The 18039-nt window shown below is 35.7% G+C and overlaps 1 protein-coding gene across 1 annotated transcript; it reads right to left on the reverse strand.

Moving 5' to 3' along the window:
- Positions 1-5115: 5115 nt before the first annotated feature.
- Positions 5116-17902, reverse strand: LOC140136996 (organic cation transporter protein-like). Its single transcript, XM_072158658.1, has 8 exons — positions 17486-17902; positions 13806-13909; positions 9422-9563; positions 8101-8195; positions 7473-7681; positions 6748-6856; positions 5815-6024; positions 5116-5248 (listed from the first exon to the last, which is right to left on the reverse strand). Exons 1-8 carry the CDS (start codon positions 17900-17902, stop codon positions 5116-5118), a joined length of 1419 nt encoding a protein of 472 aa, XP_072014759.1.
- Positions 17903-18039: the final 137 nt, after the last annotated feature.

Raw genomic sequence — 18039 nt, forward strand, 5'->3', positions numbered from 1 at the left:
CCTATAAGTTCCATTGCAGTAAACTTTCCGCTGCAAACGAGGAGGATTTAAATATCTTTACATTGTGCCGACTTATTTTCTTAAAGATTCTTTAACGCGTTTTGAAAAGCAATCTTAACTTCTTTCATATGCAGAACGTTTTCCCATTTAGTATGTATCCTTCAATTTTTCAAATATTATTAACAGACCAAATACAATCAGTCATAGAGGCAATCTTTACATTCACGTGAATGTTTATTCGTAAATATTAAAAAATGCGAGTCACTAGTTATATTTTCTCTAGATTCTACACACAAGGAGTAACGGTTAATCACGTATAATCTATATGTAGCTCGAGTGAATGAAAGTTAAAGTTAAGAAAACATTGAAGGGGTTTTGTAGTTTTGATGCAATACCTGGATTTACAATTATAAATAAAAAATATAAATGAGTGGTTTGGTTTACAGAAAAAGACAGTTAGAATATTTATCAGTTACTCATAAACTTCGTTTTCTAGGGTAATTTTCATTTGGCAAACGTATTTCAGTCAATATCTTTTATTGATTTGCTAGTAGAAGAATAAATTGATAAATTGATGTTTTACAATATGTTCCATAATCCTTCTTACGATAGTTAAAAATACATGTAGTTAAAAATCAGTTAACAAAACCTTATGGTTTAGTTTTATTTAGAGTATTCTCATCTAAAAGTTTGATTCGTCTTGTGCAACAACCACTCATAGCTCATCTAGATATTCGCAATGATGGACATCCTAAAAACTGTCTAAATGATCTGAAGTCAAGCACGACAGTTCATGTGTAATATATCTAAATTTTTACCCGTAAGGTATAGGGCAAGAAATTGGCGTGACTATTCACAGACCCACTTCTTAGAATACATCAATAAACCTTTTAACTAATTCAGACCGTTTAACAACTGTTCTGCTTTCAGGATTTGATGTAACTGCACGGGAAATGTCTGGTAAGTGATTTCAATATATTGGCCGCTAGACAGAGAAGAATATAGGATCTCATTTCAATATAGTGTATTGGATGAGACCTACTTATGTACATATTTTAGAGGTATATACGAGAGTAATAATAATTTTACATATGTGATGCGATCAATCAAAATCAGTCGAACTCGGAAATATTGATTTTGAGATATAGCCAAACAAGGAAAAAAATTCCTTTTGTTTCCTCTTGTTTTGGAAACTCTTTAATTGCTCATATCTTTGAAACTGGTTGTTCAATTTCAATGGGGTTTTCTGCAAAATCCAGCTTTGTAAATGCTTTTTACTATCTTATAAGAAACTGAAAATTTAACATTTCCGAGTTCCGACTGATTTTGCCAGATCGCGTCACATATAGAAGTTTGGTACCCAACAAATATAAACCTTTCTAGCTCTCTTTATTTAAAAATGAGTTGTAAGTGGTCGTGTGACCCCGGGCACATCAAACATTTTTGGTGGGTATGTTCCCCCGGAATTTTGAGGTGGTGGGTCTTTGGGAGCTGACGGCGTACCTGTCAAAGGGGGTTATTTGGAGTGCGAACCGGGCTGCGAACAAGTAAAATGGGGACTTTTGGAGCTGCGAACAGTCAAAATCAAGGGTCTTTCTTGGCTTTTTGGTTGATAATCGCCTGAAAAAACCAGGCGTCTTGTGGTCTTTTAGAACTGAAATGATCAAAATCAAGGGTCTTTCGGAGCTCTATTTTGGTCAAATATAGGGGGTCTTTCGGAGCTGCGAAATAAAAAAAGGAGGGGTGGGTCTTTCCGGGGGAGCATACCCGTATGACCATTTGTGTTAAATGCCCGACCGGCGTGTGACCTTAAGCGTGTTAAAGTTACTTTAATTCTCATCATCAATTTTACAAAGTAGTCACCTACATTAATATGATTGATGGTTAGATACGCACTAGCTCGGGGTCTCTTGGTAGCAAACTAAGTTTTAACATGTTTAAATTAAAGTACTCCAATACCTTGTTAAGCTGGTTTGGTCAAATGAGGGAGTCAAACTCAAAATTTAGAGGTAGCCTTGTCAATATACTATGATTTTGATGACTATAAACCAGGGTTAACATGGCAATTACAATATATTTATGGTATTTCAGTGCTTTCCGAATATTTATGTTGCGGAAAGGAAACCTACAGTACATGCATATACCGCAATCTCTATTTTTATACTTCCGACCTCACACGCATTTCAATGGACATCTGTACGTATGACCCGCAAGTATTGATATTGAATTGGTGGATGAGCTTACAATCACACGACGTTTGGAAATCCCAACCTCTGTTGTGACTCCGGATTAGGGTATGCTTACTTGCTTATTTCGGGTGGTTTTCCCGAACCACAACAGCTCTCCATATCCTCCTGTTCTGCATCGCCGTTCCCAGGTCAGATGCTTCCAGTCCGGTGTCGTGCTTGAGTACATCTACATATGTAAGGGGTGGTCTACCAGGGTTTCTTGTGCCATGTTTGGGTGCCCAGTTTATCAGGTTGGCGACAGGTTCACACTTGCTTCTGAAGCAGTGTGAAGGGTGTTCTCCTTTCTCTGATCTTCTCTGAGAGCCTTGGGAGGTCTCCATACAACTCTTTGTTTCTTATGTGCTGTTTCCAATTGATGTTGTACACAGCCCTGAGCATACGGGTGTAACAGCCGTCCAGCTCTTTAGATAGTTTGGGAGTTATGGTCCAGGCTTCACATCCGTACGTTAACACCGACTCCACTGTTGCACTGAAGACCCTAAGTTTGAAATTCTTTGGTAGAGCAGACTTCCAGATCTTACTTAGATTAGGGTATTGAGACTCTAAATCATTCCTTACAAGTAGTCGAATGAGCAAAATCACTAGATCTGATGAATCGCACAAGGAAGCCCGCTTTCATTATTTACGATCTAGGTGATTTGGATATTTTTATCGAATACCTCAAATGGAGGTTAATTGAGCATATTGTTCTATATTGCTAATCACAAACTGGACCTCAATAAGGACAAAGACCGACTGTCATACAAATTACAATGGTACTGTGGTCATGTGATTCCGACATAATAAAAAACGTTGAAAACTCATCGAGAAAGTCTAAAGATTTATTTACAAGTTTACGTCAACAAGTGTTATAGGAAATTCTATACAGCAGAAGTTAGTTATCAACGAATGATGACAACTCTGACATTTACCTAACTTAACTTATTTGGATCCTTGAATAAAGCATCATTCTTGCGGAAACATACAATAATCTAAATAAACTTAGTCATAATTCATCCCCATTACATCTGATCTAATATAAACATAATAAAAGATCTGATTGTAAGATCTGTATGCAAGACTTGAAGCGCTTTGAATCAGAAAGTATTACGTGTTTTCATAGCTCTGAATCTAAATAAATACTTAATAAAATCGCAGCAGTAACATCAAACCGAGAAGAAAAATGGTATACGATGAAAATACAAATACATAGATATCTCCGTCTACCATTCAGAATTACTTACTGTAAAAATAGTCTGACATAGTTTTATTTAAGTGATGTCAGACCAACAAAAATGATCATGGGGTGGTGAGCCTCAACATAGGCTAGATAAGATTCCATTTGATAAATATGAGAAACATTAAAAGCCTACCATTTACAGATGTATGAAAGTTAGGACAGAACTTTTATATATTTCTAATGTGATTTTCACTGTAGTACAATGCAATGATCTCAGAAAAATAGAGCGCTGCTAATATAAAAAAGTGCTTGGTTATATTACAAATAGCTAATTCTTGTGATTTACAGAAAATTGTTAAGCACAAGCTTTTCAATTGAACCTTGGTATCATATGAAAAGTTCTTTAAGAATAGTATTATGTGTTCAGATTATTGACTTTCTACATAATGGTAATACTAATTTTCACAATATGTTGCAACAAAGTGGCATTTCAAGATCAAAGAAGGTAAGAGCTTACTACAATCTGCAATAGGTCATCCGCTATCTATTTTACGCTACTTCTGGAGCAAATAATTTTTCGATGGACAAAAGTGTCAGTCCTCTTTAACGGCTCCTTTCAGAGCCACTGATTCTTTTATTTATTACAATATACTTGTGTCTCATTGGACAAGGGGTAGCTCAGGGTAGCTCAATCGATAAAGCTGTACGACTATGGTGCGAGAGGTTGCTGGTTAAGAACTTGGCGGTGGTTTAGTACGCTCTCGTTTTTTATTTGGTTGGCTTGACATTCCCCTGAACAAGGAACTTACTGCTAATTATAACCCGTACGAAACTCGGGGACCTGATCCTGTCTGCTTGGAAGGGTGGAATATCTAGGGTGTGCGCTTCTAAGCACCAAAGTCCCTGAGTTGTTGTTAAATGGTTTGTGGGATGATGTGGTGCCGTAATGGTCAGCGACAACCTGTAAAGTGTGTGGAGGCGTATGGATCAACGTCTAGGTGTTTTGCATTCTTTTCTTCTTTTTTTTGACGGTTACTCTTACTTATAATATATTGATCAAATTCATTACTGTGGATAGTTCAAACACAATAAGAACATGAAAAGTGAAGAGATGTGGATGCCGCAAAGACGCAGAGCGTGAAACTTGTGGCACCCAATCTGAACAAGATGGAAATTTAACTTACGCTACAACATTAATATGTACAACGAATGTATCATGTGGCCGAAATAAGAATAAATTAAAATTAATTGAACGGAATCAATAAATCAGATAGTGGTTATAATGCATGAATCCACATTGATTTTCACAGAACACCTCGAACTGGTCTACACTGGCGTTCTGGGTGCGTCTAAAGTGTTGAAGATTAAATATTCTAATGGTGATTACATCATTTGATGCGTTCAACATATAACATATTTAAAACATATCAGACTCGTTTTGAATTTTGGAACGTCTTGTTTGGAAAACAATAATTCACATATCCAAAATATTTTCATTTAAAAACAGTATTATTGTTTCGAACAAGCGGAATGTCGAGCAAGTAGAAAAATGTGATCCGCGAGTGTTTACGCGCTACCATATGGCAAATTGCGCGAGTCGTCAGCTACTCGATCCACATCTCAATATCCGGATGGAACTTTTATAATTCCATACAAATTGTTTTATTGATTTTAATAGAAGACGTACAAAGTATAAATTGTTTTCGATTATTCCGGTATATATGCTTCATTAATACTTTCAGGTGCTTGCACCTTGTGATGTGATCCGTTTGCTGGTTCTGGTATATTAATACTGGTATTTTTGTCATCAGCTTGGTCATCGGATAACATATCTGGTTTTCTGTAGATGGAATTAAGAGAAATATGTCAATTAAACAAAAACAAATCATTACATTTGTAATTATTTGCTTCGGCTCCAGTCGGACATATGAGAGTAATTAAAGTTGTGTTAACTATTTAATATGTACTTCTCTAAAACGAAGAAAAAAATTGTTGATAATCAATCATAATTTCTGTTTGAAAGATTGTGCTAAATCCAAAATCTAAATGAGGCATTCTGGTCATGTGAAGTTATGCGGAATTGATCCTATGGTAGCTCTCTTGGTAATACCTTGAACATGTTTTTTATTTAGCATAAAGGGTATATTGCCATATTGCATTCCTAGTTGGGAAACAAAGTTTTAGTAGGTCGTTTCAAGTTTGAGGTCAAAAGGTCAGTGAAAAGTCAGAAGTCATTCACTTTCAATGTTTTTACAATTTTTTGATTCCCCAGAAGGATGAACAAGTACATTTGGTGTATTATTTGTAAATTCAAATTCATACATTTTTGGTAAGATATGCCTAAAATCGACTTCCTGTTTTATAATCAAATATGTAACCAACAAGTATATTTTAAGTCATACTTACTTCCCGAATTGCTCCCCTTCCTCAATCGTCTCGGGCAAATTCTTTCCTTTTGTTTCTGGCAATATTAAAGACGCTAAGCCACCAGCTATTGACAAGACGCCAAACACAACAAATGGTAATGGTTCCCAGAATTCACTGATAATGAATATTAGCGGTGCCGAGACACTGCCAACACGACCAAAAGCTGAACACATACCTAATCCAACATTCCTAAAAAACAATGATATAAGGATATTACCATTAATGTTTATAGGAATCTGATCAATGCAATACACAATTTAAAAATATTTCGAAACTAAAAGAACCAATTTGATATGCTAGTATTTTTTTACGACATTATGTTGATTTGAATTAAAGGTCCGTAACAGCCTCATCCTCTCAAGTTGTTAGTGTCATATAATAGATCATATTTTTATCATTACCATCCTGAAATGTGATGCTCTAAATCCATGTATTTCCGACAAAATCGTGAGAAAACAATCCATTTGTGTTGCCAAAATGGTAACTGTGAGTACAAATTTGCATTGCATTAATCATATGCACATGCACGAGATTTGTTAGCCATCACTCAATCAGTAAACTGGGAATAAAACCGGAGATCTCCGGATTTAATATCAAACCTTAAATTTTATTGTAATTAAAACACTTCAGGCTTAATCTTTCACATGGTAATTTAGTACACCATTGATCACTACAGTCATGCAAAAATTGAGGGAGTCGGTATGGAGCAAATCACATATTAAGACTCTAAGTGCTTCGTTCATTAATCTGTGTAATCCTCGATATCGGACTCTTTGCCGATAAATCCCTGATATAATTTTGATCATCACGTGTGATGATCACGTGTGACCAATATTTCGTGTATATCATAGTGTCAACGGTACAACTTTAAGTCTATTTGGCTTGATCACAATCACGATACGAATGGCGTACCTTACTACGGTAGGGAACTGCTCTGTTGTAAAAATGAACACGATGGCAAACGTGATTGTGATGGCAAACTTGCCTATCATCGCAACGACGGTCTTCCACACACCAGACTCTGTAATGAAAATTTTATGTACTAGTTCGTCCGTAGCTGTGTGAGTAACTGATAGCGATGCTATTTGACCCTGATGACCCCTTTTGACTTTTTGACATCTTGTCATCATATTGAGGATTCTTTTTACCACTTTTAAGCCCAATTGGGCATACTGACCCCATATGACCTTCGCCCCTCGAGTGATCTCGGTTTGAGATCCTCGAGTGATCTATCCATATCCGAAATATCGGATCGATGCGTCGCAGCGCGGCGAAACGCATAGCCGGACAGACATACAGACAGACTAGACAAACACACAGACACACTAACTTCGGTGGTTATTTTAGTATAGTAGAGGTAGATTTATAATAATAATAATAATAATAATAATAATAATAATAATAATAATAATAATAATAATAATAATAATAATAATAATAATAATAATAATAATATAACAACAACAACAACAATAATAATAGACAAGGTTTTGGAGATCCGAACATATTCAGGACAAACATATTAAAACTACAAGATAAAGAAAGAAAAACCTCACACTGTTTTGTGCATGAGGCACGAGGTCTCATGGGAATGGCCCATTGGGCCCCCATTCATATCTTAAATAAGGTTAACTTACTAATCAAAAGTGTTAAAAGGCAAGCTATGCCGCCAAGAACTAAGGATCCACACAAGTTGGGCTTTCTGCCAAACCAATCTAATGCAAACATAACGTAGAGATATGCGGGAATTTCTACCGCACCGGAAACGAAAAACGAAACGTAAAAATCAACTCCTAGGTCACCGGAACTTAGCGACAACCCGTAGTATACTAAGGTTGTTATGAACCTGTTGAATTAATAAAGTTAGCATATTGTGTATGATTAGAAAAGAATAATAATAATAATAATACTCTAATGTTGAACAGGATCTAATCTCTGTGTACATGATATTAAAATAAATATGGATTGTCTACTTAAGAAACTAAAAGGGAAACTGAAATGCTTAGTTTAAGTTTTAGGTTTATAAGAACGGAAAGAGACAAAGCTTTCAGTAACATCTTATGCTACGAGAATGGGAATCTCAGTAGTAACAATAAACTCAGAAGTAACTGACCACGTGACTTCAAACTCAGTGTAGACAAATTATTAATGCGCATGTGCTAATTTATGCGGGAAGCCTCTTGCCTGAAACTAGCGTATTACCACGGTTAGAGACGATGCCGAATATCAAACATAAAATATTCCTTAAACATGTAAATAACTTACCAGATAAACATTAAAGTGATAGTTTTGAGTCTAAGATACGGGTAACGAAATAAATAAAAAACGTTTGGTTGTTTGTCCGATTTTTCTTGCGGCTTCTGCAAGAATAAAGGTTATCGCACTTTAAGGTACAATTCCACTGGCGCAGCTAATGGGACAGCTTCCTCTTTGGTAATAGTCTTAACCTTTCCCTCTACCATGAGATGCTGACCTCTTTGATATTTAAGACTTTTAGTCATTTTTGTACTTGTTAACTCATTTTGCCTTGCCTCCCCCTTGACATCTTTTCGCCTCAACATCTGAAAAATTCCTGGCCACGCCACTGAACAAGGTAGTTATTGCCAGGCGGTGAATGGCATGATCGAGCCGGCAACTTGTAAAACCGCCCGGCCGTATGGTATGTTCCATATACTCGGTTAGTTTTGTGGGGTTCATTATGGAACCCCAACGGTTTTAGCTTGTAATTATTTATTAACATAGGCCTATTTGTTAGTGATATTCAAGGGTTTTAAAATTTCAAAATAATCCCATTCAATTACACTGAAAATTTACTGAATTTAGAGAATGCAATGCGACCACCACCTGGTTATTGCAGCAAATTTGCTCTAACAGCCTTAAATGACGCTTCACCCCTTCGACCCCTTTTAATTTCGAGGCAAACAAAACGAAGAAAATTGTATTTCATTCCAGCGCCTACAATTCGTGTATTTTAGCTAGCCAATTAGTATTGTCATTGTCGGGAGCTTCATGCAGCTGATGGGATTTAAACAAGGCATATAAAACGAATAGTGATATACACACAGTATATGCGTCCAGTCGACGTACAGTGCCTACAATGCGTGTATACTCTTGCCAATCGTATTATTTATAATGATTATTGGCGGAGCTACACGTAACTGATGGGATGTACACACAAGACGTACTACGAATAGCGATATGCATACAGTTTACGCGGTACGTCACTGATTAAATGATTCAATACACAAGCAGGCGATGTATTTATTCAGCACTCGATCGGTTAACTCAGAATAAAACCGGGGATACCCGGCAATTAAAGCACTTCAGGTGTTAGTCTTTCACCAATGGGTATTACAATGTGGACAAATCACACATTATGGCTTTATACCTTGAAAAGATTAATGAAAACCGAAAATAAATGTAAACATTCCCTTTTTATACATTACACGTGTACAATAATAATCTATTATCGATTGATGATATACTTAACGACAGGATTAAATAATAAATTATAGGAGAAAATTCAACATTTAGGCAGTTATGAGTATAGTGCATACCTATAGTGTAATTTCCCTTAAGAACTTACTTCTTGCTCATGCAGTTCTAAATTGTTGAAAAATTCGTCTGGCAGATCTTTCTTATTGACTTTGGCAATCCTGCGAATGACTCTTTGTGCTTCAGTGATCCGACCTTTTGAGAGTAACCAGCGTGGTGATTCCGATAGCAAGCTAGGTGGATTGATAACAAATGTTCAAAAGTGATATTTAAAGGCCTAATATAACACATAACTAAGTAACGACCAGTCAGAAAATCAGTGTAGAAAGGAGATAAATTATAGAAACCATATCGTATTATACACTGCTCAAAAAGTATTATTACACATAAAAAATGCGACATTTTACGATTGAAATGCTTGTAACTTTTTTCAAGAAGATCGCAGAGCAAAAAATATTGTGTCAAAATTCTACATTCAGTCAGTTTATTAGTTTGCACAATACTCTTGATTTTTTAATCATGGCGACTTATTTAAGTGCAACGACACTTGAGCAGTGTATATTCCCGTGTATTATGTATGCACATTTAAATTGAGGTTAGATTAAAAAGGGTATGTTTTTGATATTTATCTTTCTGTAAAAATGTCAATAATATTTTGTTAACAATGTTAAGAAGGCTTCATCAATGTCGACCCTTTTTATCTCGAGAGAATCACGTGTGAAAAAGAAAGAAAGAAAGAAATTTCTATATGCAAAGTATCTTATAGAAATATGGATACATCAAACACATAGACACGCCCCCCATTAAGTAGTATCCTCCTAGTATCATCTGTTTATGACATTTTTTCTGTAGGTATACACGAAAAAAACTTATTCCCAAGATTTCAGTTGATTCCGATTTTGCGTGTGAGAGATATGCATGATTATGTGTATTACAGTGCTCCATATGCCACTGTTGTATACCAGAACGAAATTCAAATATGACGATATTTTTGCTAAACGAATTAATCTGCAAGACATTTTTGGTACATAAACATTATGTAGCCAGAGGTTTCCAGTGGTATAAAAATCTCAACTTTTTTTCAGAAAAGTGGTGGGATGAGGCTGTGGATCACGAAATGCCCTTTTAACAGAAACAAAATACCCCTCCCCTGTCTAACTACAAACTGAGCCCGAACTCTATTTCGCTAACCGATTATAACTTAGGAGCCATAGTTTTCCAGTTTCAGCCATTTAAGTAAAAAACTGTAGCGAGTGTAGGTTTACCCATTCAGGTCACCCATTCAGGTAAACAAATTTGATTGAAATTCACTACCCTGTGTTGGAGATTGGTGACATAATCTTCCATGTGTTGAATACGGTTGATGTTTGATGTATATAGAATACGCGGATTTAGGGTTTCTCTACCGGAAGTCAATTTGTGCCGAAATTCCTTCCCACAATGCAATATATGCATAACAGAATATTGATTAACCTCCAAACTGTATCTAATGTTATGCAAAACGCTTATTGCATTGTGGGAAGGAATTTCGGAACAAATTGACTTCCGGTAGAGAAACCCTAAATCCGCGTATTGGCTTCATTCTTAACTAAATGCAAACTATAGATGGCGCTATTTATCCTAAATCATATTTCTTTATTTACAAGGGCTTGGTGATTCATACTGCCGTTGAAACAGTTGGAATATGTGAAACAAGCACAAGGATATTTTATAAACATATTTTATCAAACAATAAAAGGAATTATTTGTATTGAAAAGCTTGAAATATTAATTTCCAGTAACTAAATAGCGCAACCAATTTTGTTGTTAATAGATATATTTTATATCCGAAAAAGCTTTAAAAAATACTTTTAAAGTGAATAACTTTGTAAAAGAGGGGAAATTGAAGTTGAGAATGACTCAAAAGCATATGTATACATTAGCATGATATCACTGTTAGCTGTATAAGCCTAAAATGTGGTTGTACAACCGTGTGAAGTGCTGGTTCGTAAAAATTATAAATCAGGTGTTTTACTACCATGAGTGTTTAGGGCGCGCATGACTATATGCGCGACATCTCAAGAAGGTGCTCATACTTACGGTATGAATAGACACAGGAGGACAGGAAACGCCGACACAACAAAGCTTAGTATTCGCCATTGTCGTATGAAATAGCCTAGACCGGCAGCAAGCATATAGCCTCCACACCAAAAGAAGTTGATGATATTCCCAACAAACGTTCTCCAAGCTGGGCTAACAATCTCTGAAACTGAAACCAACAATTTTCGTAGATTGTTTAAAGTTATCTTTGAAAAACACAATTCAAATGTATAGAACATATGACATCCGAAAAGTAACTTGACGAACTTGAAAGTAAGCCTAAAACTTTGATGATTGATGACGGTCATGATGATGATCTGATGATGATGATTATGCTGCTGTTGCTGCTGCTACTGCTACTGCTGCTGCTGCTGCTGCTGCTGCTGCTGCTGCTGCTGCTGCTGCTGCTGATGATGATGATGATGAAGATGATGATGATGATGATGATGGAATTCCGCCATTACAATACCGTTTTAAGGTGGTATTGGAGGCATTATGGAAGTGCTCTAAGCATGTTTTAAACAGATTAATTGAGTAGAGTAAAGCACAACTATCAATATGCCTTTTGTTTGAAGCAAATCGGACATACGGCTTTCAAAATATGTCAATTTATATTTTCTTTGTATCTTATTGTTTTTATCAATAATCAATAAAGTTAATGACCTAAAATGGCTGGAGAAGCTCATTAACATATAATTTTTTGCCAATATTTTGCTGAAAATCCATGCATAAATGTTCAGGGTACTTTTATTTTGCATAATTTTGCCTTGAAACTTGGTCAAAGTGTTCCTTATTATGTTCTAATGTATTATATAGTGAACCCGCCCCTAATTTGCATAGTTGCATAATTAATTAGCATTTATACAAATTAGCTCATTAATTTTGCAAATATGCAAATTAGGGAGCGGCTTCACTATATAATACACTAGAACATATTAGAAACACTTTGACCAAGTTTCAGGGCAAAATGATGCAAAATAAAAATACTATGAACATTAATATGCATGAATTTTTATCAAAATATTGGCATAAATTACATATTAATGACCCTTTACAGTCATTTTAGCTCATTAACTACATTGATAATTCATAAAAACAATAGGAACAAAGAAAATACAAATTAATGTATTATGAAAACCGTATGTCCGATTTGCTTCAAACACTGATCAGTGTACTTTGCCCTACTCAATTTGTCTATCAAAGACATGCTCACAGCATTTCTTGATTTCCAGAAATATCATCCAAAACCACCTAAAGTTAGTGAGATATATAGTCATGGAATTTATGCTGATGAGCAATTTTATAATATTTATGTGAACTTACTTAGTGTAAACCCAACAACATTTGAACAAAAGAAGGTGACACCCGTCAGTGCACGGACAATGATGAACATGACATAACTATTTGATAACCCGGTCATACAGATGATACAGGCTCCAGTTGTAATTAGAAAGATAAATACCTTATATCGTCCAAATCTGCAAACAAACATGATAATACAAACAAATTATTACTATTGATAACAATTATTAATATATGTTTACTGATTGTCTACATGGGTGACGTAAATACATGACGTAAGTAAGAGTTTAAAAAAAACAATCAATGGTGCAATTTAGAGATAGTTGAACCGTGGACCTCTCTATTCCTTGACAAGTATTGTGGGGAAATGTGATTTGAAGGGCAGTGGTGTATATGGAGGGGACAAGGGAGGGTATGTGCCCAGGCCGCCGTTAAAGGGGGCAATGAATTGAGCAATTCATAGTTATTCAGCACTACCCATATCGATTATGCGCCCCCTCCAAGCGGTGAAATTCATTTCAAAATAAATATTCATTTCAAAATTGGTCATATCAGTAAAATTAGGACAAATTGTCTACCGCTCCGCGCTTAATTGCTTCAGGAGGGGCAATCCCTAGCTACGCCATTGTTGAAATTGGTATTGATCTAATAGGCGGTAATGCTTACTTAAACATGGTATATATTTTTAGCATTGGGTAAGATATTAATACCCTTACTGTTTTTGTCCATGTGTTAAAATTATATTGGAGAATATAAATAACAGCAAATAACCCAAAAACCAAACAAAACACTATCCGCGTCGACAAAGACGTTATAAAGAGAGTAAGGTCGTAGCCGAAACAAAAGTTGTTTAATACTCTGCGTGCTAGCCATGGGCTTTAACATAAAAAAAATCCAAGATTTGAGATATTTTCCGAAAATATCAAGAGCTGAACCAATGCCAATACTAGGCTTGTTTGTACTCATTTTTCATGCTGATTCTAAATATTGTCATGAAAATTTACGATTCTGACAATTTTTAATTTTTAATTTTTTTTTTTTTTTTTTAACTTGTCGTTTGCATTCGACACCCGCGTGGAGAGTGTTAAACTTACTTGTCTGAGAATGCGCCAACGAATGTGGATGAAAAGAGGACTCCAACAAAATACATCGACTGGGCTAAATCAGGTAGGGATTTCTTATTACACACTAGGTCAAACTGAAAAAAAAACAAAAAAAACAAAAAAAAACACGCCAATAATCAATAGTATCCAGTTTGATAAAACAAACAAACAACAACAACAACATGGTAATAAATCAATAAAGACTCAATCTGCATGATATTATGTACTTATATCTGGTTTAAGACAATTTTCCCTCCCCAGGGCTCATAATCATTGCACAGCCCCTAATATAACTCTTTTCTGCATACCTACGTTACAATTCGTTTCGGCGATTCAGTTATATTATTAATTTTGTGACTGCATTTTGGTGTTTTCAATGTGTTTTAAGCTTGCCGTGGAATTAACGCTGATGAGTCGTGCTCATTTTATGAGCAATGAAATTGTGCTCATTTTATAATTTCTGTCTGATCGCCGGCTTTTGCAAATAACTGAGAGCAGATTATATCTGAATACGTCTCGTATTCCTCACGGTGGATCTTATTATGATAAAATTACTTTGAGTTCCGCGTAACAACCAAAAATCTAACTCAGGGTTCAAGGCAGCTTGCGGAATAGCTGTTATCTTCGGTGCTTTATTTATTTATTTATTTATTTATTTATTTATTTATTTATTTATTTATTTATTTATTTATTTATTTATTTATTTATTTATTTATTTATTTATTTATTTATTTATTTATTTATTTATTTATTTATTTATTTATTCAATTTTTCGATTGATTATTTCAATGACGTGATGATTGGGTGATGGTTGACGATTGCTACTTCAGTTATGGGACTTCTATTTCAGGGTTCGCATGTTTTTGCCACAGGTGGAAAAAACTGCGGTTTTAACCGCGGTTAAAACCGCTTGGCAAAAACAGTTTTTGCCGGCAAAAATGGCAAAAACTAAAACAGTGATTTATTGTTCAGTTTTTTCATCTCAAAACAAATTATTAAGTTACAAAAATAATTTACTGAGTGTAACAAGGCCAGATTTTGTAATTATAAGTAACATATTAAGAAATTAAAGGCATGTGTTTCCATTGCTCATGTGCATGTAACCGAAATGTGGCGTATATCAAATTCAAAACTTTTTCATTTTAAGGACTTGATGAGACAAAAAATATGTTGAATGATCCATTAAAGGCTGTGTGCTACTGTTTATGAGCTTTCTGTGTTACTTTTTAATATTAGAGTAACTAATGTGAGTTTTTGCCAGTTTTTGCCATTTTTGCCGGTTTAAACCAGGCAAAAACTGGCAAAAACAGGTTTTTGCCAGTTTTACCACCGGCAATGGCAAAACAGGTTTTTGCCGGCAAAAAATGAACCCTGTTCTATTTGAATTATATCGTTCCGTTAAGCATTATTAAGGATTTATATATATCATTTAATGCAGGTAGGTAGTTGCGGTTTAGTGATTCAATCCCGTGCTTCACAACCATGAAGACCGGGTTCAATTCCCATCTACTTTTTTAAGACGGACAGTTACTGCAGTAAGTGAATTTGGCGCGCGATCTCAGTTAGTCCTTTTCTGATGGCTGTGCCTCTTACAGACACCCTCCAAACCACGGTTTGCTCTCTTCACATCCCTTAATTACCCTCATTCTTCAAGCCATGTTCTCTTTTTCAGGCTAATTTATAGTTTAACCTTGATCGTTATCCAATAAAGCAGTTCAACCTGCCTTCGAAAGACCAAATATACTGTCATTGTCAATGGACAGAAAATCTGAGTGGTTAAAAGTTGAAGTTGGGATGAAACAGGTTCTACTGTCACCTGCCGTATTCAACACTTTCCTGGAGTTGGTTATGTAAGAGTTGATTCAGGTGTTAAGATGGATGCTGTCCGGGTAAACAACTACGTGGATGACATCATCCTGCTGGATGCAGTTTTTAACAAGTATTTAGCTCAAAATTGCTTCAGAAATTGCTAAGCCAAATGACATCCGAAGTGGTTTAGTCATGTTGTCAGGATGCGAAACAACATATTGTAATATGGACTCTAAAACAAACATGAGAGACATTTTTTTCTCACCACGGGAGACAATTATTTAGGGGTTGGTCAGTTCCAATATAACTGAGAGATCATTTATTTTATTTATAGAATATCCCTATGGAATTCTACTCTTATTCCAAAGTAGAATGGCCAACCTGACGCAGACATGAATATCATCTCGCAATAATTTGAAAACACACGGATTTATAATGGAATTTTATCCTTGATTTAGGATGATCATGATCTGCTTCAAATAAGACCATCCCCTACGATATCTGAAACATCACCATTTTATAACCATTATATCACTACTGTTAATAAATAAGTATGCGCGAATCGCCAATAATTTATGAAACTAATCACTTAATATTTCTGAAACTGTGCAATAATTATGGGGGGCAATCGATTTCAGCGAGCCGAAAAGGATGGCAAGCAATTTCGGCAAGGGGGTGCAACGAATTTTGGCACACATTCATGGGACGCCTTTTAAATAAAACGTTTTACAAAGGCTTATGACAATAGTACAGAAACGCTTAAATATGCAAATTTCCCCGTTTTGCTACGCTCACAACATATCTAACTGGACACGACGAACGAGCCGTAAACTCGGCCCGGTCAATTTTGTTTTATTTCTTGTTTAGAAAATATATCATAAGCTTTAAAATAGTATATCATTTGACTTCAAACGATATCCAGAGTTTGTTGAACTCTGGTAATAAAGTCATAATTGGCGGTCATTTCAAATCATCACCAAGTCAACGAGGTTCAGGAATGTCCTCTCATTGTTTATTGTTTATACATACCTAGACAAAATACTATGCAATTGTAACCCACCACTTGAACAGGATTTAGCCAAAGCATACAAAGACTAGAGCTACTTAATGATTCTATATGCGATAGGATTATTGATTGGTTTAAACGCTATCAAATGAGAAACATGTAGCGCCTAAGTGAGACACCTATGAATACGCCTTTCGCGCATATTTTGCACTGTATCTCAGAATACAATCTGCCGAGTTTATGGTTCATTCGTAGTGTCCACTCACATATATTTAAACCATTTAAGGTTTCCTTATTGGATCCCAAAGGGGTGGGTGATGTTTGCCAGGTCTGAGGAGGAGGGGCGGGTTTTGGAAGACCGATTGAAAATCATTTTTTTATATAAATATAACCGGGGCTCGTAATTATTTCACAGCCCCTGAAAGATGCTCAAATTCACTAAGAGACATTTTTCTGTGAAATTAATGTGACATGTTGAAAAATCTGTTCAAAATCAAAAAACTGTTGGATTACAGATTTCTCACAGATTTTTCAACCATCATGCATATGTCTTCATAATGTCCAAAAGGTTTTTTGCCCTAATTTAATTGCCCTAAGGTATTTTAGTAAATGTACACCCGAACTAATCTACACTTACATCAGTGACAATAAACGTCTTGAACTGACTAGTATCATAAACCCATATCCTCCTTTTCCCCCAAAGATACACTCAAAAAACAAAATGATCACAGTGAAAAGTGTGACGTCACCACCTTTTTGGGCATTGAGTTCAAAACTCATGGCCATGTAAAAACTTTTTGTGTCCCCTCTTTTAAGGTCCAAAACTGTTTTGCCCCATGAACTAATCTGGACTTACATCAGTGACAATAGACGTCTTGAACTGACTAGTATCATAAACCCATCCGGCATCACACTGCAACGTATCATTAGTGACGTCAGAAGTCACCCATCCAGGAAACCAATCCGATGGTTCGATTCCCGTCAGATTATACCGCTTACAATTTTCATATTCATAAGAACTGTCCGACCCAGCTGGTGGTATGGCAACAGACCTCTTTGCTTCAATACATTGGTCTTTATCCAATGACCATTTAGTGCAATTTACAATGTCTAGTTCTGGTGTTTGACACCAGTGATCCATTTCTCCGGCCAGGAATACATGCATTAAAGTGATCATTGCAGAACAAAATGTCCGCAAGCATAAAGCTAGATAAAGGCGTTGCTGGTAGCGACCAAATACACCTATTTTCTCGAGAATATCTTCGAATATCATAGTGGATGTGAGTTGTGTTTACCCGTATATGACACTTCTGATTTCAGTGATTCAGTTTGTTGTGTACTTCAGTTTGTATATAGATTTGTAGCTATTTGTTTTGGCATATTCATGAAAAGTTCACTTCAAGTCCGAAG

This window comes from Amphiura filiformis, chromosome 17, assembly GCF_039555335.1.
Source record: "Amphiura filiformis chromosome 17, Afil_fr2py, whole genome shotgun sequence".
Classification (NCBI taxonomy): Eukaryota; Metazoa; Echinodermata; class Ophiuroidea; order Amphilepidida; family Amphiuridae; genus Amphiura; species Amphiura filiformis.